This window comes from Halichoeres trimaculatus, unplaced genomic scaffold (genome assembly GCF_033239565.1).
Source record: "Halichoeres trimaculatus isolate MK-OKI-2021-1 unplaced genomic scaffold, fHalTri1.1 fHalTri1_scaffold_8, whole genome shotgun sequence".
In the NCBI taxonomy this organism is placed as follows: Eukaryota; Metazoa; Chordata; class Actinopteri; order Labriformes; family Labridae; genus Halichoeres; species Halichoeres trimaculatus.
This window is the reverse complement of record NW_027437186.1, coordinates 470,001-495,958: the sequence shown is the minus strand read 5'-3', so window position 1 is coordinate 495,958 and position 25,958 is coordinate 470,001. Positions and strand designations below refer to the sequence as shown.

Sequence of the window (25,958 nt, the reverse complement as noted above, 5' to 3'; positions counted from 1 at the left end):
GGAGATGTTTCTTGTGGTGGTGTGGTTTATTTGTCCTCTATAGGGAATGAAAGTGTGTGTGTGTGTAATTGCGCGCATGTGTTTGTGTGTCTGTTAAACGCGCTGGAGCAGAACTTCGCCGTGCGCTAAAGATCACGCGCTCTTTCGTGCCTGGTGAAGTTCTGCAGGGAGAAATATGAACCCAACGATGTAGAAACGACATCCTGTCATGAAATTAGATTAGTAACATAAGGTTATTTTATCTGTTAGATTAAAAAACAAGGTATGGACCTGATTCATGAGAGAGGGAACTCTAAATCACTTCTGCTGTGATCTGGCGCTGTATGAAAAAAATAACTCCACATCCAGGGGGGCGGACCGCCCCCTGAATGAAATGATAAGGGAAACACTGTCAGTGGTGTTTAGAGCTACAAATGAACTTTGTCTGGTTGACTCTTTTTGAGGTGTTAAAATATCGATCCTCCTGCACTATTCATTCATACGCTGTCTCCTGCTCAGTCACACTGACCATCCAAACCGTGCCATACTCTACGCGCCTGCACAATGAGAACACTGCTACAACTTCACTGACTTTCAGGCTCATATTAAGTCGTTTAGGTGACACAGCTCTCTGACACCCCCGCTATAGTTTAAAATGACTGTTGAGAGAAGCGGTCGCAGCGATCGTATGTCATTGATCATATGGAGTATCCGTGTTTGTGAGCGTGTATGAAGTGGACCGCGCTGAAGCTCACCTCTCCTAAGGTGCCAAAGAGAAGTGAGTCACACTGATCAAATAAAATGGACCGTGAAGAGTGTATGAAAACAGTTCAGATAGCCAGTGTGACCGTGAAGAGAGACTGCTGCGAACGAGACGTCCGTCTTTGATGAGTGAGTGATTTTGGGTAGGGGAGGGGCTCAGCACGTGGGGCTCGTTGACAAGCAGCTGATGCAGATCAATATATGCTTTCATATCAGTCTCCAAACTCCAGAAAGGAAGCTAGATTTGTTGTCAGTCACTATTTTGAAAAAGAGGTAACTTGAGGGGTCTGAAAACTCTCTAAATATGGCGTCAGCTTTATTTGAAATAGCACTCTTTGATCTTTTTTAAAAATTAACGATTCCTCGAGTTGGAGAAAATTACTCGAGCATTTTTTCTAATCGAGTACCTTGGATTATTCCAGTAATCGTTTCAGCTCTACCAGCAGGTCAACGTTCTGACTGTAGCCTACACTGAAATGCCATACAAACGCAAAACTACACTAGTGTTAAAGGATTCAGATAAATCCTGGTAGCAATCTGCAGCAATCACTTGTTGTCTGATTGAAACTGATGAAAAAAAGAACAATTCTGAAATTGATGGACATACGTCTCAGCAAACTTTAGTCCCTGGAACCATCAGGATGACACTCTGAGTAGGCATCAGGACCACACTAGGCCTTCCTGTGAGAGTGTGTGCGTGTGTGTGCATGTGTGTTACCTGTACTGTGTTTATCGTCTTGCAGCTCCTTGTTCCTCAGCAGTTGGACACCCTCTGTGAGACCAAGAGACTGAAAAGCTTCAAGCAGACCCTCAACAGGACCTCCACCCAGCTAGACACACACACACACACACACACACATACACACATACACACATTAAAGGGGTTGTATTTCTCTGAGTGTGTATTGATCAGTGGCATTTATACACTCTGTACGTGTCCATGGATTTCCCAGGATTCTCAGTGGTAGAGTTACCTTGTAGTGCTGCAGCAGCTGGTGACACGGTGTGGGGCTGTCCATGTAAAGGTGGGTCAGCGTCATCATCCCCAGCTTCTCCGCCAGCTTCTTCCAGGAGACGTCTCCAATGCTCAACACCTCCACCAGCCGGGACAGAGTGTCCTCATCCAGGCCCGAGGAGTCCACTTCTAGAGAACGACAGGCGGTGACAGAGTGAGGACACTGTGGAGTCTGTCTGCCCTCTCCATCAGGGTCATTCATCCTGTCAGCCAGTGACACCCTGAGAGCCCACTCACCTTCAGTGCTGCTCTGCTTCATCTTCTTACTGATCTGACGACTCGTCTTCACACTCTCTCTGCCGCTCAACAGGTTCCTCACCTGAGGACACATTGGGACAAGGGAGAGGGTAACATCCTCTGATCTACTGTCGCTCATACACTTTCACACACCACACACCACACACACTTCAGCATGTGACTGGAGGAGCTGGCATCAAACCCTCCAACAGACAGACAGCCCACTCCACACAGAGCCACTGCCTACCTTCTGACACCTGGCAAGGTCCAGGGGGGTGTGGCCTCCTGCAGGTCTCTTGAGAGGGTTGATTTGCTTGGAGGCAGACACTCTATTGTTGATTTCGTCTCTGATTGGTTCATCGTCTTCGTCTGAGGAGGAGGAGCTGAAGAAGAGTGGCTCGTCATTCTCCATGTTCTTATCAGCACCTGGAGGAAAGTTGGATGGTATCTATGAGCAGCGTCAATCAGCTCAGTCATTGTCACTGTGTCACTCAGACACAGAGAGTCAGGTCTTCAGGGAAATAATCAGCTGTCAGGTTCAGATGGTGACATCATTAGTTTTCAGGTCTGTTTGTAAGTTTGAATAACCTCTGAAGCCCCTCTGAAACCTCAACACTGATTGGACGATAACGTCCAGTTCAGCGTTTGTGTTAACACAGCAAATTTGTACGCCTTAACATGTATAAACATTTTGCCTAAACTCTACGAAAGAAAATGTTGTGTTGGCAAGTAGATTTTCTCTATAGTAAGACATTTGGACCATGAAGGCTTCTGTGCCATTGGTCGGAGTCACCATTCCAGTCCCCCAGGTGTGGGGCTGCGTTGGGCTGCATGTTTTCCTACATTGTGATCATGTGGTGGTCCTACCTGCCTGATTTGGAAGAGTCCATTCACCTGAGTGTGTATCAGATTGTGCGAGTGACTTTACACCCAGTGGTGGCTGAGGAGAGTAAAGAATGGCCTCCAGAAACTTTTCATACAACTGTGGTCGTATGTTTCCAGAATGTCCCTGACTTTTATCATCAGTTGACCAGGAACTGGATTATACACAGCATGTTATAACATGAGATTAATTCACGAAGTCAAAATGTGTGACTTGTGTTACCCTCAGAAACAGGACCCTGGAGACCTTTGGTTCCTTTCAGAATGCAAACGGTTGCCTTTGGTTAGTAGTTAGTTACCGCCATCTAGTGGGCACATAGGTGAACACTGCATGTTATGTATGATATTGCAAACAAGCTGCATGAACTGGAATTATTAACTACTACAAAAACACAAACAGCTGTTTAAAGTCACCGTAACTCAATATTTTTCAACCCCAGTTTGTATAAGGTAGGTGAGATCTGATTTATCTCTTGGAATAATTGTACAATGGATTTCCCCCTACAAACTGATGAAGTGGTAGCACCAAAAAACTGCCTGTTAACACAGCATTTTCTTTCATCCCCATAGGGTTAACGTGGTGTGAAGACAAAATGTTTTTACATGTTAAGGCGTGCATATAAGACATGTTAATGGGAATGCTGAACTACAAGTTATGGTCCATTTGGTGTTCCATAGTTTGAAAAGTTTGAGGGTCTTTGCCTGAACATGACATCAGCCTCTGCAGCTGAAGAGTCCATTTTAGCCTTTCCTCCATGCAGCACTTAAAAATGGCTTAAAAGTGTTTTTTCATCCTGAAGTCACAGCTACTTTGTCTCCAGACATCAACAACGGACAGAAACCTGACTGAACGAAACCTGGAGGCGTTACAACTTTCTATGATGGCTCTGAACCACAACAACAAGCAACAAAGAGAGGAAAAATGCTGAGAGCTTTCATGGGCTCTGAGAGCAAACAGCTAGCTTTAGGCAGAACTGTAGGAGTTTTTATGACACCCACGAGCTGTGTCTGGGTCTGCAGCAGCCAGAAACAACAGGTGAACACACGTCTGAGAGACGTATGCCTCAGAGGCACAGGTCTCAGACAGTGGTGTGCGGTCAGGGGAGGCAGGGGAGGCAGTGCCTCCCTAGGCTAACAAGAAAAGAAATATATATGTATATTTTTTATAAAAATACATTTTTTTCAGTTGTTTGTATACAATTTGTCATAATTAAAAAAATAAAAAAAAGGAAATTGCTGATTTGTCAATAAGAGGGAGACTAACAGAGGGGACGAACAGCGTTTCACTCTGGCTTCATGCTTGCAATGTGCGTCAGAGGCAGAGACCTCGAGAGAGAGAGAGACCGTTTACTTGAAATCACAATGTTTTGCAGGTTCGCGCATGCGTACTTAGGTCTCACACTGATTAACGTGGGCATCGATGAGGCACAGCGCTTCTCTGCCTCCGCAGGTTGTAATACCACACCCTCTTTGAGGTCTCGCGATAGTTTGTTAGTGCAGACGTTTAATAGAGTATACCGGAGGTGCCTGGCCTGTGATCTTGTGTTGTTGAGATACGGGTTATTTTTGTTTGTATTTTGCTCTTTCTCCTGTGATGTAAATCCTGTAGAAATGCAGGTGAACGTATGTTTCAGGTTTTAATTGGCATTTCGTCTTGTTAACTCCGGGACTTCAGTCTGTCTCTGAACCGTAGATGGGAAAGCTGATTAACATTTATTTACTTGGCTCGTTGCTGGTAACCGGTGTCTAGGAGTCCGGGCCAAAGTGAGGGAAAAGACTAAAGAGGAGGAAAAAAAGGTGCACCTTGTGCACAACCGCACATTTATTGAGGAAACAAAGACCAAAATAATGTACTCCAGCCCCACACACACCATGCATGCACTCAGACCGTCTCTCCTTCTGCTACGTCGCACACACACACACACAGCACAGACTGTCACCACGTTACAGGGGCAGGGCTGGCCAGTAACAGTTTGTATTGGCAAATGTGAGCAGTGCACCGTATATATAACACACACATATAGAAATTTCAACTTAAGCTGGCTGCCTGCCTCCCTCATCATGGACCTCACCGCACATTACTGGTCTCAGAGACACAGGTCTCAGAGACACAGGTCTCAGAGACACAGGTCTAAGAGACACAGGTCTCAGAGACACAGGTCTCAGAGACACAGGTCTCAGAGACACAGGTCTCAGAGGACTGGAAGCACTGAGACCAAGGTTTTCACCAGTCTACAATACAGTAGGAGTTTTATCATCTGAATAAAGGTAAAGTGATTTCACAGGTGGCCGGACCAACATCTTTATTGCAATGATGATGATGATGATGATGATTGTGATGAAGATGATGATGATGATGATCATCATCATCATCATCATCATCATATATAGTGCTAGACCACTATTCAGTTGCTATGCTTGGTTGATGCTTTGATGAAGACACAAAGATGAAGATGACCCCCATCCACTTCACTTGCGCCTCTCTAAACACATACACACCATGAGTGTGTGTGTGTGTGTGTGTGTGTTTGTGTGTGTGTGTGTGTGTGTGTGTGTCAGGTGTGTGTACCTGCAGCGATGAGCATGGAGCAGAGTGTAGGAGAGCCCAGACTTGCTGCCAGGTGCAGAGGTGTGTTTCCTCCAAACGTGCTGGCGTTAACATCGGCCTTTAACTATGAGCAGCACAAACACATACAGTCACACCAGTGCACTGAGGAGTGTACACATAATACGTGTGTGTGTGTGTGTGTGTGTGTGTGTGTGTGTGTGTGTGTGTGTGTGTGTGTGTGTGTGTGAAAGATTGTGTGAGTCTCACCTCTGTAATGAGCGTGCAGGCCACCTTGAACAGGTTTTCTCGAACTGCAAGGTGGAGGGCGCTGTTACCACTCTTCAACTCAGGGGCATTGATTTTGGCTCCACCCTCCACCAGCAGACGGAGGCAGCGCTCCCCCTCCCTCCTCACAGCCAGGTGGAGAGGATGAAGACCTGAGACAGGGAACAGGTCAGGTCTATCCAGTAAGGTTTCACTAAATCTAGGTCAGACAGCAGGGTCAGAAATATCTGGGTCTCAAAATGTTGTTTGAGGTCAAAATTGCATAAATCTGAAAAACAGTCTCGATCAAATCCAGTTTCTGATCCTGACATATTTCCCCCACAGCGCCCCCTAGTGGAGAACATGTTCCTTGGTCAGAAGCAGAGTTTGCTGATGTTTACGCAGCACGTAACACTGCAGGAAACTGACCACTGATCATCTGGGCTCAGAGACACCTGAGGACAGGTGAGCTGTGATGTCATCAGACTGTGATGATGGAATGAGGAGCTCTGAGCTCACTGAGGGACAGATTTTACAGAGAGTCATTACACAGAGCATTTATAAACAGAACAGAAGTCTGGACCCCCTGCTGTAAGCTAACTGTATGCTAAGTGTGAGCTAACTGTATGCTAACTGTTTGCTAAAGGTAAGCTAACTGTATGCTAACTGTTTGCTAAAGGTAAGCTAACTTTATGCTAAGTGTGAGCTAACTGTATGCTAACTGTTTGCTAAAGGTAAGCCAACTGTATGCTAAGTGTGAGCTACCTGTTTGCTAAAGGTAAGCTAACTGTATGCTAACTGTTTGCTAAAGGTAAGCTAACTGTATGCTAAGTGTATGCTAACTGTTTGCTAAAGGTAAGCCAACTGTATGCTAAGTGTGAGCTAACTGTTTGCTAAAGGTAAGCCAACTGTATGCTAAGTGTGAGCTAAGTGTATGCTAACTGTTTGCTAAAGGTAAGCTAACTGTATGCTAAGTGTATGCTAACTGTGTGCTAAAAGGAGCTGAACATGAGCAGATTCTCTCACCATGGTAGTCAGGTGTGTTCACCAGGTGGATGTGGCGATCTCCCAGGTGAGCCAGCATGGGGCGGAGTGTGGTATGGTCTCCAGCAAGCGATGCCAGGTGGAGGGGACTTCGGCCGTCTTTGTCCACCAGACTGGGGTCAGCCCCTGCCCTCAACAGCACCTCCACCACCTTCACCTGTCGGGTGATCACTGCCAGGTGAAGAGGGGTCTGCAGACAGGAGAGGAGGTCAGGTGCTAAGGATCTACATTACCTGTACGGATGTTAGCTGTGGTAGGACAGCGCTACGGTCAGGGTCACTTTGCAGCCAAAAGCTGGGAGAACAACTGTGTCCTCAATCATTCAGACTTTTTGTGGACAGAGAAGATCTTTGTTGTGATGTGGATGAGAATTTGTGTCCCAGCAGACAGGACCATAAGGAGGTGGAGGAAGACTGCACTGCTCTGTGATTCCCACAGCACTGCATGAACAGTTTTCCTTAAAGAGACTGATCTATGTTCACATTTCTACTTTTTTTGTTTTGTATTTTCTTTTTTTTGTGCTGTGTAGCGCCTTCTTCTCCTTTCTGTATCAATGATGGGGTCAGTCAACAAATTACAGCACAAACAGTGAAAGAGAAAATGTGAATCTAGTCCAGTCTCTTGTCATCAATCTCCCACACACACTAAGATGTAACTCACACTTTACACCAACTGTCATCAAAACTTTAGGCATAGTTTACATCAGAACGTCCTTCCAGAATAAACACTGACAACATGACTCAGCACTCTGACCGTCCTATCCATACACACTGACACCAGGACTGGTCATTCTGAGGCACTGACACGTTCACTGACACGTTCACTGACACGTTCACTGACACGTTCACTGACACAGAAATTTACTTTTGAGGGATGAACTGAGGATTTTGAGAAAGAGACTAGCTTTTGCAGGTAATCCATGCTGTTTTGCTCTTTGTACAAACTGTTCTGAAGAATGTACTCAATGTTTTGCAAATGAGGATAATTCCAGAACTGTGGCAACTGAGGAAAACTGTAAGTGACTAGATAAAGTTTTTTACCTGTCGGAGGTGGTTGGCTGTGTTGAGGATGTTCTGCTGCTTGCTGTTGAGCAGAGTGTGGATCAGCTGTTGAATCACACCTGTCTGCTGATGAATGATGGCTAGGTGCAAAGGACTGTGGGAGAATAAAAAGACACTGAGGTCTTTAGAATTAATTATATTCCTTCATGGTCAACATTAAATCCAGATCCAGACAGAGCCTTCTGTACGTGCTCTGTGTTCATTTGTCTGCATGTTTCCATAAAGTTTACAGATATGGGCCAAACGGAGCAGTACCACTGGAAACCATAGGGGGCAGTGTTGCTGTTACTACCTGATATAAAGCTCCAGTGAGACAGAGATGAAATAACAATGGAGGAACTTTCTACAGAGAATCTTCATGAGTTGTTCAGGAACTTCTGCCTCTGGTTTTTTCTTTTATGTTAGAGGTCCATCAGCAACACCTCCTTCACGGTCGCCATGTTTGTTTGTTTGAGTTTGTTGTTGTCACAAACTTTGACTCTGGGCTCTGATTGCAGCCACCTTATCCCCATGGTTCAGGTATTCTATAATCCTGGTTCTGGGAGGTGTGGTGGGTTCCCGTCTTTGGCCATAGTGATATTAACTGAAGTGCTGTGGAGAAGAGGAAACCCTGACTACCTGGCACGCTGCCCTTACCAGGAGTCCCAGGGATCAATAAGCTACTGCAGCTTGTGCTATAAAAATCCTCCCACTGCCTCCACAAAAGAGGTGCAGTGATCAGAGCCAGGGGTATGAGTGCTTATGATGTTACAGGTCAAGGAACAACCAGGTTTCTCTGAGTGTATGTTCTCAAAACCAGGATGGAAACACACTCACTGACCCTCAAACACACTCAGTGAGAAGAACAACAGTAAGACTCCACGTTCAGACAAAGACAGGTCAGTCTGACGTAGATAGGTGTTTGTTCAGGTCTAATCTAGGACAGGTATACTCACGTGTCTCCGTTTCCATCCTGGACCCCACACAGGTGTTTCTGGATCTGCAGCAGAATGCGAGCGTCTCCGGTGCTGCAGTACTGAAGGAGGGCAGCAGCCGTGTGTCTGGCACCATGAGAGGCCCTGCTGCGGAGAGCTGCAGCTGACAGACAGACGGACAGACGGAAAGACACAGACAGACAGACAGACAGACACAGACAGACACAGACAGACACAGACAGACAGACAGACACAGACAGACAGACAGACACAGACAGACAGACAGACAGACAGACAGACACAGACAGACAGACAGACACAGACAGACAGACAGACAGACACAGACAGACAGACACAGACACAGACAGACAGACAGACACAGACAGACAGACAGACAGACAGACAGACAGACAGACACAGACAGACAGACAGACAGACAGACAGACAGACAGACAGACAGACAGACAGACACAAACAGACAGACAGACAGACAGACAGACAGACAGACAGACACAGACAGACAGACAGACAGACAGACACAGACAGACAGACAGACAGACAAAGACAGACAGACAGACAGACAGACAGACAGACAGACAGACAGACAGACAGGCAGACACAGACAGACAGACAGACAGACAGACAGACAGACAGACAGACACAAACAGACAGACAGACACAGACAGACAGACAGACAGACAGACAGACAAAGACAGACAGACATACAGACACAGACAGACAGACAGACAGACAGACACAGACAGACAGACAGACAGACAGACAAAGACAGACAGACAGACAGACACAGACAGACAGACAGACAGACAAAGACAGACAGACAGACAGACACAGACAGACAGATAGACAGACAAAGACAGACAGACAGACGGATGGACGGACAGACACAGACAGACACAGACAGACACACACAGGCAGTTTTAAAAGAAAGTCTTGTGAATCAGAGTCTGACACAGACAAAATCTCAGCTCCATCATCTTACCGATCTGAAAGACCTGCTGCTGGAGTGCTGAGCCACTCTGTCCTCCAGTCTGTCCCCCAGTCTGTCTGTCTGTCTGTCCTTCTGTCTTTCCTCCAGTCTGTCCTCCAGTCTGTCCTTCTGTCTGTCCTCCAGTTTGTCCTTCTGTCTGTCCTTCAGTCTGTACTCCAGTCTGTCCTCCAGTCTGTCCTTCTGTCTGTCCTCCAGTCTGTCCTTCTGTCTGTCCTCCAGTCTGTCCTCCAGTCTGTCCTCCAGTCTGTCCTTCTGTCTGTCCTCCTGTCTGTCCTCTAGTTTGTCGTTTCGTGGGTTGCTGGGTCTGAGGGGTGGAGCCTGTCATCTGAGCTCCTCCCCCTCCTCCAAAGCCTGTGAAGCCTCCTGTGTAGAAAACTCCTGCACCTCCTCCTCCTCCTCCTCCTCCTCCTCCGTTCATCTGTGGGTTGAACTGGAATCCTGCAGAGTGAACAAAGTGCAGGGCTAGCTTTAAATTCACAGTGACCAACAAGACCGGAAACAGCCAGAGTAAGATCCAAACCAACATCAGAAGCTTTTCTATTATTAGTAACATCCCTATCATGGACATGATGTGAAACGTTTCAAGTGAGATCCCAAACATCAACAGAAAGACCCACACACTCAGTTACCAGTATAATATATCCAGGACTAAATGGTACCTGGAGACCACGTCTGCATTTCCAATACGACCGAAGACTGGGGTAGATTACAGGACAATGATATGAGGAGGAAAAATAACTGTTGTTGCAGTCCACCTTCAGACCACTAGAGGGAGTTCAGAATAACAACAATGCCCATTCACTTTGACTTTGGGACAGTCTACAAAATGTCCTATGGGTACGTCTCAATGCGTTAACTTCGTGCCTCCTCCGTCCTCTCTCCTCCGGGGCTCTGGAAATACTTTCCCAGTCGCCATTTTGAAGACTGTCCCAAAGGGATAATTGCGCTCAGAGGAGAGAGGATGGAGGGGACTGATCGGAGGAGCTATGATTGAGGAAACACGAGAGCTGCCTGAAGCTGTTTCTTGCTTTTTAAGAACGGCTTCAAGAGGTGACAGCTGTGTCACAGCTCTGTGCTGGGCTGTTTTCCAAACCACCTACTACATACTACATGTGAATGTAATATGTAGCAGGCACTTCATACTACCTACTGCTTTTGCATGTAGTATTTAGTATGACTGATCTGTTGGGTCTGTTTTGTACAGCATGCTGCTCTGCAGTCTGAGGACAGCACAGACCGATGTGTTCGACGTGATTCAGCTTCAGAAGTGACCCTGAGGGATGCATCCTCCTCCACTGGCTCCAGGTGGTTATTAAATCCTGGTCTGATGAGCAGAGTCTGACAGGTAGAAATACATATATCAAACTAAACTAGGATGAACTTCTTCTGTGTCTGAACAGCTGCTGTTAACTGGATCTCCACTGACACATTCAGCTGAAGGTCTCCAGTTTACAGGGTCACTCCTAAAACTGGAACACCGGGAGCTGACAGAGACACAAAGAACCAGTGTTTTGTCAGGTACTGGCTCAAACTAGCACCAGCACCAGTTAAGTGGAAAAGGAGTAACTGAGTCTATTTGTAACACGTTTCTATTTTAGAGGGTTTCAGGGTTTTTAAACTCTGCTCTTAAACTGTAGATCAGCTGATGAATAGACTGTTTACCTTCAATTGTTGTTTTCAGTATATTGCTTACCCTATTTTTTCTTTTGTCTCAATTCCATTTCTTCCTGTTTGCATTTGAAACGCTGCTGGGAACCTTTCTAAGATCCAACACAGCACAATGTAAATTCTTGCAGTTGTTGCTCTCTGTAAGTCCTCGTCATGCTCAGCGTCTTTGAGCAAGATGACACACATGATCTGATGTGGCGCAGGTTGGAGTATTATTTGTGTTCTTAGTGCTTAAAACAGAAAGCCAAAGAATACCTACCTCCACCTGTTCCTCCCGCTCCACCGCCATAACCTCCAGCTCCTCCTCCTCTTCCTCCTCCCCCTCCTCTCCAGGGGCCAGTCTCGTAGTGAGGCAGCGGTTTCTGCTTCTTCCTCAGAACCTCCTCTCTATCTGAAAGAGGAGACGGTGATGACAACATAAGAGGGGGAAATAGAAATGACCAAAAGTGTGAGCTCTGTTTGAAAGGAGGACTTATTCTGTTCTTCATCCTTACACTATTCCTTCATCCTTTCATCCTTAGAAACTACCTCCACATTTCACCTCACACAAACAGGCAGACACACACACACACACACACACATGCACACACACACACACACACACACACACACACACGCGCACACACACGCACACACACATGCACACACACACACACACAAACACGCACACACACACACACACACACGCACACACACACGCACACACACATGCACACACACACACAAACACACGCGCACACACACGCACACACACACACGCACACACACATGCACACACACAAACACACACATGCACACACACACGTGCACACACACACACATGCACACACGCACACACAAACACACACACACACACGCGCACACACACACGCACACACACGCACCACACGCACACACACTTGCACACACACACACACACACACTTGCACACACACACACACATACACGCGCACACACACACACACACACATACACACACACACACACACACACACACACATACACACACACACACACACACACACACACACAGTCTCGTTCTGTTCTTGTTGTAGGTGTTGTCTGATCAGGGAGACGCTCTGTGCTTCTCTGAGGCTGAGGTTCATTCATGTCTCTCCCTCTGTCCCTCTGTGTGGAGCAGGTGTGTGTGTGTGTCCCTGTGGACGCTTACCTTGCACCTGTGGGATGTAGGTGAACTGTTTGGGGTCACTGCTGTCTCCAGCCTTTTTCCTCTTCAGCTGCAGGAAGACGTTGACGGGCCGTTCGATCTCTGAGCTGTGGTACGGTGGGGTTTTGAACACAATGGCGTACTGAAGGGGATGAGGGTAGACACACAGACAACATTCACACAGACAGACAGGACTGATCTTCATCCTCATTTCACTTTAACAGACAGGTAGCAACTCTACCTTCATTTTTATTTTCCTTAAAGTCTTTGAAGTCACATTTAGTTCAAATGATCCCAAAGGGCAAAGAAGTAGTCCACATCTCCTCACCTTGACAGACTTTGGACTGGACTTGTATAAGAACATTAAACTAATGTAACACCAAGCGGTGTGAGCGGACTGAGCGGACTGAGCGGACTGAGCGGTGTGAGCGGTATGAGCGGTGTGAGCGGTGTGAGCAGTCTGAGCAGTCTGAGTGGTCTAACAGGTCTCAGTGGTCTGAGTGGTCTAACAGGTCTCAGTGGTCTGAGCGGTCTTAGTGGTCTGAGCGGTCTAGCGGTCTTAGTGGTCTGAGCGGTCTTAGTGGTCTCAGTGGTCTGAGTGGTCTTAGTGGTCTCTGTGGTCTGAGCGGTCTAACAGGTCTGAGCGGTCTGAGCGATCTGAGCGGTCTGAGCAATCTAACAGGACTGAGTGGTCTCAGTGGTCTGAGTGGTCTTAGTGGTCTCAGTAGTCTGAGCGGTCTAAGCGGTCTGAGTGGTCTGAGCAGTCTGAGCGGTCTAACAGGTCTGAGTGGTCTAAGCTGTCTAACAGGTCTGAGTGGTCTGAGCAGTCTGAGTGGTCTAACAGGTCTGAGTAGTCACAGTGGTCTGAGCGATCTGAGCAGTCTAACAGGTTTCAGTGGTCTGAGAGGTCTGAGTGGTCTTAGCGGTCTAACAGGTCTGAGTGGTCTCATTGGGCCGAGCGGTCTGAGCTGTCTGAGCGGTATGAGTGGTCTTAGTGGTCTAACAGGTCTAAGCGGTCTGAGCGGTCTTACAGGTCTGAGTGGTCTGAGCGGTCTGAGCGGTCTAACAGGTCTGAGCGGTCTGAGCGGTCTAAGCGGTCTAACAGGTCTGAGCGGTCTGGATGCTCTAACAGGTCTGAGTGGTCTCAGTGGTCTGAGCGGTCTTAGTGGTCTGAGCGGTCTAGCTGTCTTAGTGGTCTGAGCGGTCTTAGTGGTCTCAGTGGTCTGAGCGGTCTAACAGGTCTGAGTGGTCTGAGTGGTCTGAGTGGTCTCTGTGGTCTGAGTGGTCTTAGTGGTCTCTGTGGTCTGAGCGGTCTAACAGGTCTGAGCGGTCTGAGCGGTCTAACAGGTCTGAGCGGTCTAACAGGTCTGAGTGGTCTGGATGCTCTAACAGGTCTGAGTGGTCTCAGTGGTCTGAGCGGTCTGAGCGGTCTGAGCGGTCTGAGCGGTCTGAGCGGTCTGAGCGGTCTGAGCGGTCTGAGCGGTCTAACAGGTCTGAGTGGTCTCAGTGGTCTGAGCGGTCTTAGTGGTCTGAGTGGTCTAGCTGTCTTAGTGGTCTGAGCGGTCTTAGTGGTCTCAGTGGTCTGAGCGGTCTAACAGGTCTGAGTGGTCTCAGTGGTCTGAGCGGTCTTAGTGGTCTGAGCGGTCTTAGTGGTCTCAGTGGTCTGAGTGGTCTAACAGGTCTGAGTGGTCTCAGTGGTCTGAGTGGTCTCTGTGGTCTGAGTGGTCTTAGTGGTCTCTGTGGTCTGAGCGGTCTAACAGGTCTGAGCGGTCTGAGCGGTCTAACAGGTCTGAGCGGTCTAACAGGTCTGAGCGGTCTGAGCGGTCTAACAGGTCTGAGCAGTCTAACAGGTCTGAGTGGTCTGGATGCTCTAACAGGTCTGAGTGGTCTCAGTGGTCTGAGCGGTCTTAGTGGTCTGAGCGGTCTAGCTGTCTTAGTGGTCTGAGCGGTCTCAGCGGTCTCAGCGGTCTGAGCGGTCTGAGCGGTCTGAGCGGTCTAACAGGTCTGAGCGGTCTAAGTGGTCTGAGCGGTCTGAGTGGATCCATCTGCTGCCTTGATGAGTTCATCTCTACATTTCTAAAGTCTGGGCCTGGCAGTTTGTTACCACAGCGTGCTCATCAGGAACCTTCCAGAGGCCTGTCACTGAGCGTCTCCTGAAGAGGAGCAGTCTGGATGCCACAGTACTGATCAGCGACCGGCCTTTCTTTCTTTCCTTCTTCCTTTCTTTCTTTCTTTCTGTCCTTCTTTCTTTCTTTCTTTCTTTCTTTCTTTCTTTCTTTCTTTCTTTCTTTCTTTCTTTCCTTCTTCCTTTCTTTCTTTCCTTCTTCCTTTCTTTCTGTCTTTCTTTCTTTCCTTCTTTCTTTCCTTCTTCCTTTCTTTCTTTCCTTCTTCCTTTCTTTCTGTCTTTCTTTCTTTCCTTCTTTCTTTCTTTCTTTCCTTCTTTCTTTCCTTCTTTCTTTCTTTCTTTCTTTCTTTCCTTCTTTCTTTCTTTCTTTCTTTCTTTCTTTCTTTCTTTCTTTCCTTCTTTCTTTCCTTCTTTCTTTCTTTCTTTCTTTCTTTCTTTCTTTCTTTCTTTCCTTCTTTCTTTCTTTCTTTCTTTCCTTCTTCCTTTCTTTCTTTCCTTCTTCCTTTCTTTCTTTCTTTCTTTCTTTCTTTTTTTCTTTCTTTCTTTCTTTCTTTCTTTCTTTCTTTCTTTCCTTCTTCCTTCCTTTCTTTCTTTCTTTCTTTCTTTCTTTCTTTCTTTCTTTCTTTCTTTCTTTCTTCTTTCTTTCTTTCTTTCTTTTTGCCATTTTTAGACAAAGTCCCCGAAAAAGCCGAAGAACTACAGTAAACTGATGTTCTCCTGTCTGTAATAAAATCTACCAAAAGAATGAGCAATTCAGTTTAATAACAGTCATTGCTACGCCTACCAGAGGTTGAGTTAAACTAAACACCTGAGAGTAACTGGCCAAAAAACATGACTGACACCACTGTCTCAACCCACAGCTGGTGTCAGTTTTCAGAGAGATGTGCTATCAAAGTGTGTGACTGTTGAATCAGAGCATGGAGCTAGGAGACTGGGTGAAAGTTTACACAGGGTCAAAGAGAGCTCACAGACACAAGCTGGAGACAGAGGCTATCCTTCAATCTGCCAGATAAACATACATCAACCCTGGGACTGTACAAAAACATAAGACTAGATAAAAGCTGAGCTACGTCAATCATTATGAAAATATATCAAATATCTGATGCTGTGTTTGACCCTTTCCCATCAGGCTCTGGGCCCACCACAGCACTGAGACAGCTTTCATCGGGGGGACCTATGATACCCTCCTGGACACCGACACAGGAAAAATCTCAGTCGAAGTTCTGCTGGAGAGCGCTGCCTTTGACACAGCTGATCATGAGCTCTTGTTACAGAGGTTAGAGAACTAGGTGAGAGTCTCTGGCACTACTTTAAACTAGTCCCAATTTTAGGGCAGGACACCCTTCATTAGAATTGGTAACGGTGTCTCAGAGCTGGGACCCCATCAGGCCAGCTAATACGCAGCTATCCTGTGTTATACCAAAACTATGCAGGTGACACTTGTGCAAATTAGGTGATGACACCATTTAGTGACTTTCAGCATCTCCTGGGACAGCCCATAGCTATGAGTGGTCAAGGGATAAGAGGCAGTTCACCTTTGAAACGTTGTTTGGTTGAAGTAAGGTGTTTTATTATTCAGGACACCAGTGAGTATTTGAGGATTTGCTTTGCTGACGAGCTCTTAAGAATCATTTGGGAAACAAAAGCTGTTCTCAAAACAGGAACTGTAACCCAACCCCAAACCGTGGCCCAAATATGAGGTACGGATCGAGACGTGGGTCACCTGCCCTCCTGATACAGTGACTGCGTACCTGTTTGTGAACGTCTGTGGGTGAAAAGTCTCCATAGGCCTCCCAGCCTCCCTCTTCATCCTCTTCATAAAAACGGATCTCAATGTCATCTGGGATCAGAGCGCAGAGTTAGGGTTCAGTCAATCATCCTTCACTTTGACCTTTTTCTAACTGAACATGACAGATGAGACACACTGTGTTATGATTAAAACACAGTCACTGGTGCCGAACCTTCACATCAGGCTGACACAAACCAGCATCAGACTAAAGCTGGGACATTCTCAGACTGGATCAGGGACCTGATGTACATCTGATTTTAAGAAGACTGGTCTTTAAATTCATCAACAAAGATAAAAACAAAAAGTGAAGTTGACAGCAGCTAGGGGTGGGAGAAAAAATCCATCCATGGTATATCAGGATTTTCTGTTTGACAATATCCAAACTGTGATTCTTTGACCAAAACTTTTTTTTTTCAAATTCATATTCTTCATGTCAGTCTTTTTTTTATAAACAGGATTGGACATAAGTTACCTCTTTTCTCCAGCTTTTCTCTCTGACTCATGTGATGTGCATCTTAAACATAAATGTGGCTCCTGATTTAGCCTGTAGACATTATCATCATCATTTAACTTTTTCACATGGTCTGGTGTTAAAAAAGCAAACCAAAATATGTCAAAATCATAAATATGGAAGAATCTCAATTTAAATCGAATGGGCACCCCAAAAATCATAACAGAATCGAATTGCCAGAATTGCATATCCATCCCAGCCCTAGCAACAGCCTCCTGATTCATGAAAGGATGATGAAAGCTGATAGGTCTCTGGTTTGGGTCAGTCACTCCTCAGGCCCCCTCTGTGAGGGCAGGGTTCACAGAAACTTCCTGGTCTTCACTCACTTAAGAGTCATCTGCAGAGCGATGACTCTGATTTACAGCTGCCACTGAGTTTCCAAAGCTCAGTGATGGTGTCCCAAACGCTCTCACCTTTCTGAACTTTGTCACACAGAAGGAAGATCTCGTCCCCTCCCAGCACTGAGCCGCACGTCTTGTCCATGCGAGAAATTTTCAGGTTGGAGGCGTTTGGTGACTCTGAGGGTTGGACACACACAGGGGGCATTAGGATAGAGTCTTCTCCGACTGCTTCTGTTACCACACACACACAGGTCTCATGTCCCTCACAGCAGTGGCGGCTGCTGGTCAGTCAAGGAGGGGAAGCTCATTTTTTCCGGCCTACATCATAAATTTGTTTATTTATTTAAAGGTAAATTCTACCCTCTGTGTCAGCTTGTTAGCAGCTGGAGCTGCTACGTGAGACTATCACAGGCTGTAAGTGTGAGTGACAGGGGGAGAAGCTCCCCAGCTGTAGCTGTAGCTGCTTATTGGAGAAAAGAGAGAGAATCTTTAAACACAACGCTCGACGTTTTTAAGAAAGGTAAACTCGCTGGGGATCAATAAAGTCTCCGGATCAGTCCAGAACAACTGAATGTAAAACTCAGAAGATGCTCCGGTGGAGGGTTATACTTCAAGATCTCTGACTGGCTCATTTCACTGTCAATCACAAAGGGATTCGGCCTCAGACAGATCATCCAATCATCATGCAGAAGCCCAGCGTCCAGGCCAGCCCACTGCCTCATAGACCCCCAGAGACGCTGAGCATCCCATGGGCGGGGACAAAGCCCAGCGTTTATCCAATGACTGTCCAGTTTCCACAGTGGAACAACCCACTCTACGCTTCCCCGCTGAAGTCAGAAGACGCTCAGCATCCGACTGTGTTAAAGCGCTGAGACGCTGCAGGGATGAATGAGAAGGAGGTGGAGCCAGTTACCTGTGATAGGAGCTGATTCTGAACTAAAGATGAAGGAATTCTAGCTCAGATTTTATCAATGAAATGTTCACACAGCAGAACATATCACCACTTATTTGGGAACATTTAAGGAGAAGCTGAGCTTCCCTTGCAGTCTTAGAGCAATCGCCACTGCATCATACACATGTCCCTTAGGCTGAGGACGCCTGTCTGATGTACTGACTGCTGTCGTAGATGGGGTTGGACACCACAGGTTTGAGGGCTCTGGTGAAGCTCCCGTTGCTGTCCTGGAGGTAGGCGGTGAACTTTAACCTGACGATGTTCAGGTCCATCACCTTCCCCAGCTCCTTGGCCTCCTTCAGAATGGAGCACTCCTCAGAGTCTGCAATGAAAGGAGGGAGAGAGGTAGGAGAGAGGATGAGAGGGCAAGAGGAGGAGAGGAGGAAAACATGAACATATGTATGAACATGGAGCACTGTGTAGTTTGGTTTTTGGAGCTGACAGGTCGTTTCCTCCTTGTCTCTTCGTTTCCCTGTGTCCATGGATAAAAACCCCGTCCTGTTAGTCTGTTTGTCCACCTGACAGGTGATGGGGGCTCCTCTCTGTAAATAGGTTAGTCTGTTTGTCCACCTGACAGGTGATGGGGGCTCCTCTCTGTAAATAGGTTAGTCTGTTTGTCCACCTGACAGGTGATGGGGGCTCCTCTCTGTAAATAGGTTAGTCTGTTTGTCCACCTGACAGGTGATGGGGGCTCCTCTCTGTAAATAGGTTAGTCTGTTTGTCCACCTGACAGGTGATGGGGGCTCCTCTCTGTAAATAGGTTAGTCTGTTTGTCCACCTGACAGGTGATGGGGGCTCCTCTCTGTAAATAGGTTAGTCTGTTTGTCCACCTGACAGGTGATGGGGGCTCCTCTCTGTAAATAGGTTAGTCTGTTTGTCCACCTGACAGGTGATGGGGGCTCCTCTCTGTAAATAGGTTAGTCTGTTTGTCCACCTGACAGGTGATGGGGGCTCCTCTCTGTAAATAGGTTAGTCTGTTTGTCCACCTGACAGGTGATGGGGGCTCCTCTCTGTAAATCGGTTAGTCTGTTTGTCCACCTGACAGGTGATGGGGGCTCCTCTCTGTAAATAGGTTAGTCTGTTTGTCTGTGGCACTCAGCCGCTGACATGTCACTGAGCGGCTGGCAGGTGCCACTGAGTTTTTGATGGCATACAATAATCCGCTTTCAGGTCTCAGTGTGTCTTTTCTTGCTTTGTTTACCTGTATGTCCATCTGATTGTTTATCAATGGTTTTAAAGGGACAGTGCGTATTAATGAATACTGCAGCCCAGCCCCCATGTCAACACACCATGTTAACCATGAAGCTATTTTCCATCCGTAGTCCCTGCAGCTCACAGCAGAGTTCATACCAACACAAAGGCTACGTTCAGACTGCAGCCCTTAATGCTCAACTCTGATTTATTGCTCAAATCCGATTTTTGTGTTAAGCTGTTCAGATCACACCTGTAATGTGACCTGACTGCAGACTGTGATGTGAACAGCTCACGCTTCAGAAGTGACACGCATGCTCAGTTTAACATTAATGACATCATGCACAGCACGGTGTGATGAGGAGCAACAAACACAGAGCAAAACTGTGCTTCACAATGCAGGAAAGTTTGTTTCCATAACGCAAAACCTGATGTTACAGCAGCTCACCTTGAGTGAGCTCTTATTAAAGTAATTATGGCTTTATTTTATTTCTTATAAACCTGAAGGCGGACGCTCTCTCCCCCACCGGGGTCTCTCCCGCCGACCCTGCTACATCTCAGAGCCGTGGTGCGCTGAACAGGTGAACAAAGAGGAAAAAACTTAGCTTTGTTATCTGCTCTAATGTTCGTAGTTTGTCTGAGGGCAGATCTGATAGGAGCAGACGGATCTCTGACTGACGCTGTCTCGTAGGAAAGTACAGCAGCGCGCAAACACAGATGAGATGGACAGCAGTGGATCATTGGTGTCTCTACGTCCTGTAAACTGTTATTTTAGCCTGATGAATCCATTCAAAAAGTCGGCACAGTGTTAATGAACTAAGTTTGTTAGATATCATAATACAAACGTAGGATTCATTCACCTTTATCCTTTATTCAGTGTGTAATGGAGACGCCAGAAAAAAATGCTGTCACTTTTTAACAGTCATGTCTATATTAACCTCTAAATATGTTCTGTCCATGAAGTGACTTTCAAAACATTTGTCCTGAGGTAAACTGCTGCTGTAGAATGAGTCAAAGTCGCATTAAATGCGACCTGGCTGTTCAGACCGCGGTCGCAGTCAAGAAAATCTGATATGTATCTGATTCAGTACCATATTTGAAAGTGGCCACTTTTGACTGCAGCGTGAATGTAGCAAAAGAGACAGATAAAGACAGATGTAAACAACACGTTACGACAACATGGAACTGAGACACAATACCCCACCATACAGAGAGAAACCATTTTAAAGAACAGGCGTAAACTTTATAAACTGTTCAAACTACAGAGGGGAAGTTACTGCAGGTTGTTTCAGTGATGATCACTGAGCTGCACTCAATGATGATCACTGAGCTCACTGAATGAAAAAATATGCTCTGGTGATGAGGGTCTAACTTCCTGCTGTAAGATGAGGATCAGGGTTCCTGTCTGTCTCCGTCTGTTTCTTTGTTTACCTGACAGATGATAGTGAGCTCCCCTCTGCCTCCTCCTCTCCTCTTTCAGCCTCCGGCTCAGGACGTCCACCACTCCTTTCTTGGTCACGTGGAGGATCCCCAGGTTACTGAAGCTACAGACAGTGACGTTAGAGACAGAAGAACTGATGTCAGTGTCAAACCGTCTATCAGTGGCAGGACACAGGTCTGAGTGAAGGCTGAACATAAGACTATCCCTGATTTTCAAGTCCTGGTTTAGAAAAGACACTCTGGAGACCGATCGTCTCTTAACCAGTGGCGTTTTCTCCCGGAGGCCAAGGGAAGCCATGCTTCCTCACTTTTTTCAGACTGTAGCTGTGTTTTAATGAAAATACTCCTTTATAACAGCTTCGATAATTCTTCCGTGTTTCGTCACTGTCATCTCCTCCTTATTTCTGTCCTCTACTTATTGAGCATTTTACGATGTGTAAAACAGCGCCCTCCTAAATGTTATGCTGTGAATAAGTGGTGAAAATACGATACTGCACGCTGTTGTCCGCAAGGAAGCCAAGCAGAGTTGGCGTCCCTTCGTGGAAAAAAAAAAGAATGATTAACCAATCAGATGAGGCTGCGGTCATGACACTGCTCACCTGTGATTGGCCAAGACCGTGTCAAGGGAAGCCACCCTGTCTTTGGCCTCAAACCAATCAAATCACAGAATCATCATCATCAAGCCACTGAATGAAATCAGGGAGACTAGCATGTTAGCAGTGTGCATGAAGCGGCCGGTTGTGCGTTTTAATGGGCGGTTGAGTAAATAAATAAGACATTTAAGCTAAGTCAAGAGGACAATGTACGCGTGTGAATGAGGGAGTGAGGGTGGGAGAGTGAAAGGGTGTGTGTAGGTGTTCAAAGTAAGTAAAATGAGCGCTCTCTGGGCACTCTAACAGGTCATTCCATTACATGAAATAGCGATATACAAGCTGCAACAAAGTCTTTTATGTACCCCACTCCCTAATAAACATACAGATTAGAGGCTTTGTCTCACTTGGCTTCCTCAAAAAAAATCCCCACGCCACGCCACTGCTCTTAACGAGGGGAAAAAATGAAGCACTTACTTTAAATGACTTTCTGTAATATTAAATACTGTCAAAATGAAAGTCACCTTATTTTCTAAATGAAATGACATCACCTGTCATAAGACAGTTATGACAAGTGTTTGACGGGGCACCTGAAGATCAGACCTGTGGCTGAGCTTCAAAGCTCTTCTTTCCTGTTTGGACTCCTTCTTTACAAACATGATGCAAGTCAAGAAGCTGATGGGGCGTCAGCCTCATAAACTCCACAAACACAAACATCCTGCTCCGTTCTGTTGAGCTGGAAACTCTTTTCTATCCCTTTAAATGATTTAGGCTTCTGGTCCAAACCAACAGCTGCAGCTCACGTGACTGAAGATGAGCAGACTACACTCTCCGTAGTCCTACCTTAACTTAATTTGTCCTTGTTTGCTCACGTCTTCCTGTCTGCTCTGACCACCCAGGAGCTGCCTCTGACTTTTTGTCTTAACCATCTGTTTGTCTTGTTTCATGCCTGCTGGAGAGGAATGTTTAATCTGATACTGCATTATTTTATTGGTTCCGATCTGCTGAGTAGAACCAGGACCTAGATCTGTGCAGCCAAGTGTGAGGAAAGGCGCAGCAATCTGATTGGATACTGACGAGGCTGTGAGGTCATTGGGGCCCACGTCCAGGGTGCAGGTGCCGTTCTCGGTGCAGTGACGTCCCACCAGACTGTGAGCGTGAACCCGGGGAGGGTCAGAGTGGGTCACCAGCTGTACCTCCACCCGGGCATGACCCACGTAGTTATTGATCTGGAACCAGAGAACAGGAGACAGATCCGGATCAGTGAGTGCAAAGTGAGAAACAGGAGCACACAGACGTGGAGCTGGTGGAGCGAGCTCCAGTCTGATGTACTGAGGGTGGAGATGATCCACTGATCCACAGCCCCACATTAGTCTACCCTTTCCTCCCAGTCTGGGTCCAGGTTCATTTAGCGTCTTCCCAGACTCCCCCCCCCAGCCCCCAGAGAGGTTAAGACGATCAGACCCTGAAGTCTTTGGTCAACAGCTGTTTGAACCCAAGGTTCAGGTCTTTCTTTGACCCCTCAGAGCTGGAGTCTACTGGTGTTTCCCCTGACTGCTCCTAACCATCAATAACTTTCAGAACTTTGAGCTGATGGTTGAGTTTATCCAGGAAGACGTGAGGAGCACAGCAGCCAGTCATCCAGGAGCTGGGGGGTATGACCTCAGTGCTTTTAGTCAGGTGACACAGAAACACTTCATGAGTTTGAACCATCAGACACAGATTAGTGACTTGGTGTGTACAGGGCTGTGAGTGTCACTCACCCTCACGGTCGGGTAGGTTCTGCGGTTCTTCTCACTGGAGGCCCCTGGGAGCCCGCCATGGGACGGGCCTTCACACTCATAACGGAAACGAAAACCTCTCTTGGGACAAAGAGAAGAAGAGTCCACTTCACAGTTTGTTCATTTTCACGCTTTTTTACACCTGAACGACTGGCATGGGCTCCAAACCTCCTCCAAAACTTTGCACTTGTCAGGTGGATGTGACTCTGAGTCTAAGACATTTTGACTGAGAGAAGACTGGAACACCTGCTCGGAGCTCAGCTGGTGCAGTGTGTGAATCTCCTCAGGTCAGTTTGTTGTTGTTGTTGTTGTTGTTGTTGTTGTTGTTGTTGTTGTCAAACTGTTTTACTGACTGTTGTCTCTGCACACACCTGTTACTGTTTCAGAGTCTGTAACTACTGTCTGAAAAATGACCATCACACCTTGGCTCTCTGAACTGGACCAACACAAACTCAGTTTTTCTCAGCCAAGGTGAACCAATCAGCTGTCTAGTGTGATAAAGTGATAAACCAGCAGGTGGCACTCCTCCTCACCTGTTTGGGCTCCTCGATGATCTGGATGTAGGGCCCATGAGCTATAAGACACAGAAAGGTGAAGTTTCTGTCAGTCACAGGTCAGAGCTCCTGCCTATCACCCAGGGCTTTTACTCTTTCACTCAGACCCCCCCATCACTTTGACAATGTCAGATTTCTGAGGAACTGTTTCGTCACTGCTCACAGACTGACAGGGTTTCTCCTGTCAGAGGGGTATCAGAGGTCTGGGGGGCTCTGATGGAGCCCCATGACAACTGCTGAGCAGGAAATCAGTGCTGAGGCTTGCCTTGGTCCTGGTGAAAGGTCTGGTTTTCCCCAAGAGCAGTTTCCAGGTCAGACTGAGACAGAAGATCACTGATTGGTTGATGAATCACCAGACCCTGAGAAACCCCTTCGGCTAAAGTGAACTACCTGGAAACAGCACCTCACACGGTTCCAGTCTGTACGGGACATTTATCATACAAGCAGAGCTGCTCTGTACCACAGGGACAAGGATCCCCTCAGATACCACACCCCCAGACCCTCAGGGTGGGATACTCTGAGAGAACTTGAGTGATACCGGTGGAGCTGTTTGTCTGCAGCTGTCTGGGTACCTGTCTCAGGTATGTAGGGTTCAGTCTTGATGTCCACTGGAGGAATGTAGTCATACTGCATCAGATTCATCTGCAGCTGGAGGAGACAACACATCCATTAGGTCAGAGTGTGACAGAATGTTAAACAACCAAAGATCAACCTGTACCAACAGTCAGCCGAATAGCCAATCAGAAAACCAATCCAACAATCAATCAGACAACTGGTTGAACAACCAATGAAACAGCCAATCAGACAACTGGTTGAACAACCAATCAAACAGTTAATCAGACAACTGGTTGAACAACCAATCAAACAGTTAATCAGACAACTGGTTGAACAACCAATCCAACAATCAATCAGACAACTGGTTGAACAACCAATGAAACAGCCAATCAGACAACTGGTTGAACAACCAATCAAACAGTTAATCAGACAACTGGTTGAACAACCAATCAAACAGTTAATCAGACAACTGGTTGAACAACCAATCCAACAATCAATCAGACAACTGGTTGAACAACCAATGAAACAGTTAATCAGACAACTGGTTGAACAACCAATCAAACAGTTAATCAGACAACTGGTTGAACAACCAATCAAACAGTTAATCAGACAACTGGTTGAACAACCAATCAAACAGTTAATCAGACAACTGGTTGAACAACCAATCAAACAGTTAATCAGACAACTGGTTGAACAACCAATGAAACAGCCAATCAGACAACTGGTTGAACAACCAATCAAACAGCCAATCAGACAACTGGTTGAACAACCAATCAAACAGTTAATCAGACAACTGGTTGAACAACCAATCAAACAGTTAATCAGACAACTGGTTGAACAACCAATCAAACAGTTAATCAGACAACTGGTTGAACAACCAATCCAACAATCAATCAGACAACTGGTTGAACAACCAATGAAACAGTTAATCAGACAACTGGTTGAACAACCAATCAAACAGTTAATCAGACAACTGGTTGAACAACCAATCAAACAGTTAATCAGACAACTGGTTGAACAACCAATCAAACAGTTAATCAGACAACTGGTTGAACAACCAATCAAACAGTTAATCAGACAACTGGTTGAACAACCAATGAAACAGCCAATCAGACAACTGGTTGAACAACCAATCAAACAGCCAATCAGACAACTGGTTGAACAACCAATCAAACAGTTAATCAGACAACTGGTTGAACAACCAATCAAACAGTTAATCAGACAACTGGTTGAACAACCAATCAAACAGTTAATCAGACAACTGGTTGAACAATCAGTGAAACAGCCGATCAGACAGGATAAACAGTCAGAGTCTGCTACTCAGTTTGACTTTATTACAGCACAGATGTTTGGAGCAGAGCTCCTCCTCAGTTCTCTTTCTTTGCTTTAGATTTTCCATTCAGCTCTTTGAGGCTGTATCTGTGGCACAGGAAGTCATCAGGGACATTAAAGGATCACATCTATCCCTAAAACTCTCCTCTCAGGATCTGTGCACAAACGTGTACAGGATCTTCTAAGAATGGGCAGGTCATTTCCCAGAGTGCTGATTGGTCAGGAGGTGGTGTTTGATACTACTTG

General features: G+C 46.4%; 1 protein-coding gene across 2 annotated transcripts in view; it reads right to left on the bottom strand.

Annotated features, from left to right (window-relative positions):
- The window catches only part of nfkb2 (nuclear factor of kappa light polypeptide gene enhancer in B-cells 2 (p49/p100)), a 40,963-nt gene that overhangs the window by 1,801 nt on the left and 13,204 nt on the right, over positions 1-25,958 (bottom strand). Inside the window, exons 4-23 of one of the 2 annotated variants that reach the window (XM_074675584.1) lie at positions 24,398-24,473; positions 23,805-23,845; positions 23,254-23,352; positions 22,568-22,719; positions 20,892-21,004; positions 18,433-18,591; positions 17,390-17,494; positions 16,428-16,516; positions 12,555-12,693; positions 11,643-11,774; positions 9,707-10,153; positions 8,728-8,869; positions 7,772-7,886; positions 6,714-6,921; positions 5,691-5,860; positions 5,445-5,547; positions 2,241-2,419; positions 1,994-2,075; positions 1,716-1,885; positions 1,460-1,571 (exon numbers count right to left, since the gene is read on the bottom strand). In XM_074675584.1, coding sequence (XP_074531685.1) covers positions 1,460-1,571; positions 1,716-1,885; positions 1,994-2,075; positions 2,241-2,419; positions 5,445-5,547; positions 5,691-5,860; positions 6,714-6,921; positions 7,772-7,886; positions 8,728-8,869; positions 9,707-10,153; positions 11,643-11,774; positions 12,555-12,693; positions 16,428-16,516; positions 17,390-17,494; positions 18,433-18,591; positions 20,892-21,004; positions 22,568-22,719; positions 23,254-23,352; positions 23,805-23,845; positions 24,398-24,473 — 2,833 coding nt within the window. The remainder of the gene's footprint in view (positions 1-1,459; positions 1,572-1,715; positions 1,886-1,993; positions 2,076-2,240; positions 2,420-5,444; positions 5,548-5,690; positions 5,861-6,713; positions 6,922-7,771; positions 7,887-8,727; positions 8,870-9,706; positions 10,154-11,642; positions 11,775-12,554; positions 12,694-16,427; positions 16,517-17,389; positions 17,495-18,432; positions 18,592-20,891; positions 21,005-22,567; positions 22,720-23,253; positions 23,353-23,804; positions 23,846-24,397; positions 24,474-25,958) is intronic. The other variant, XM_074675585.1, reaches the window with a different exon arrangement.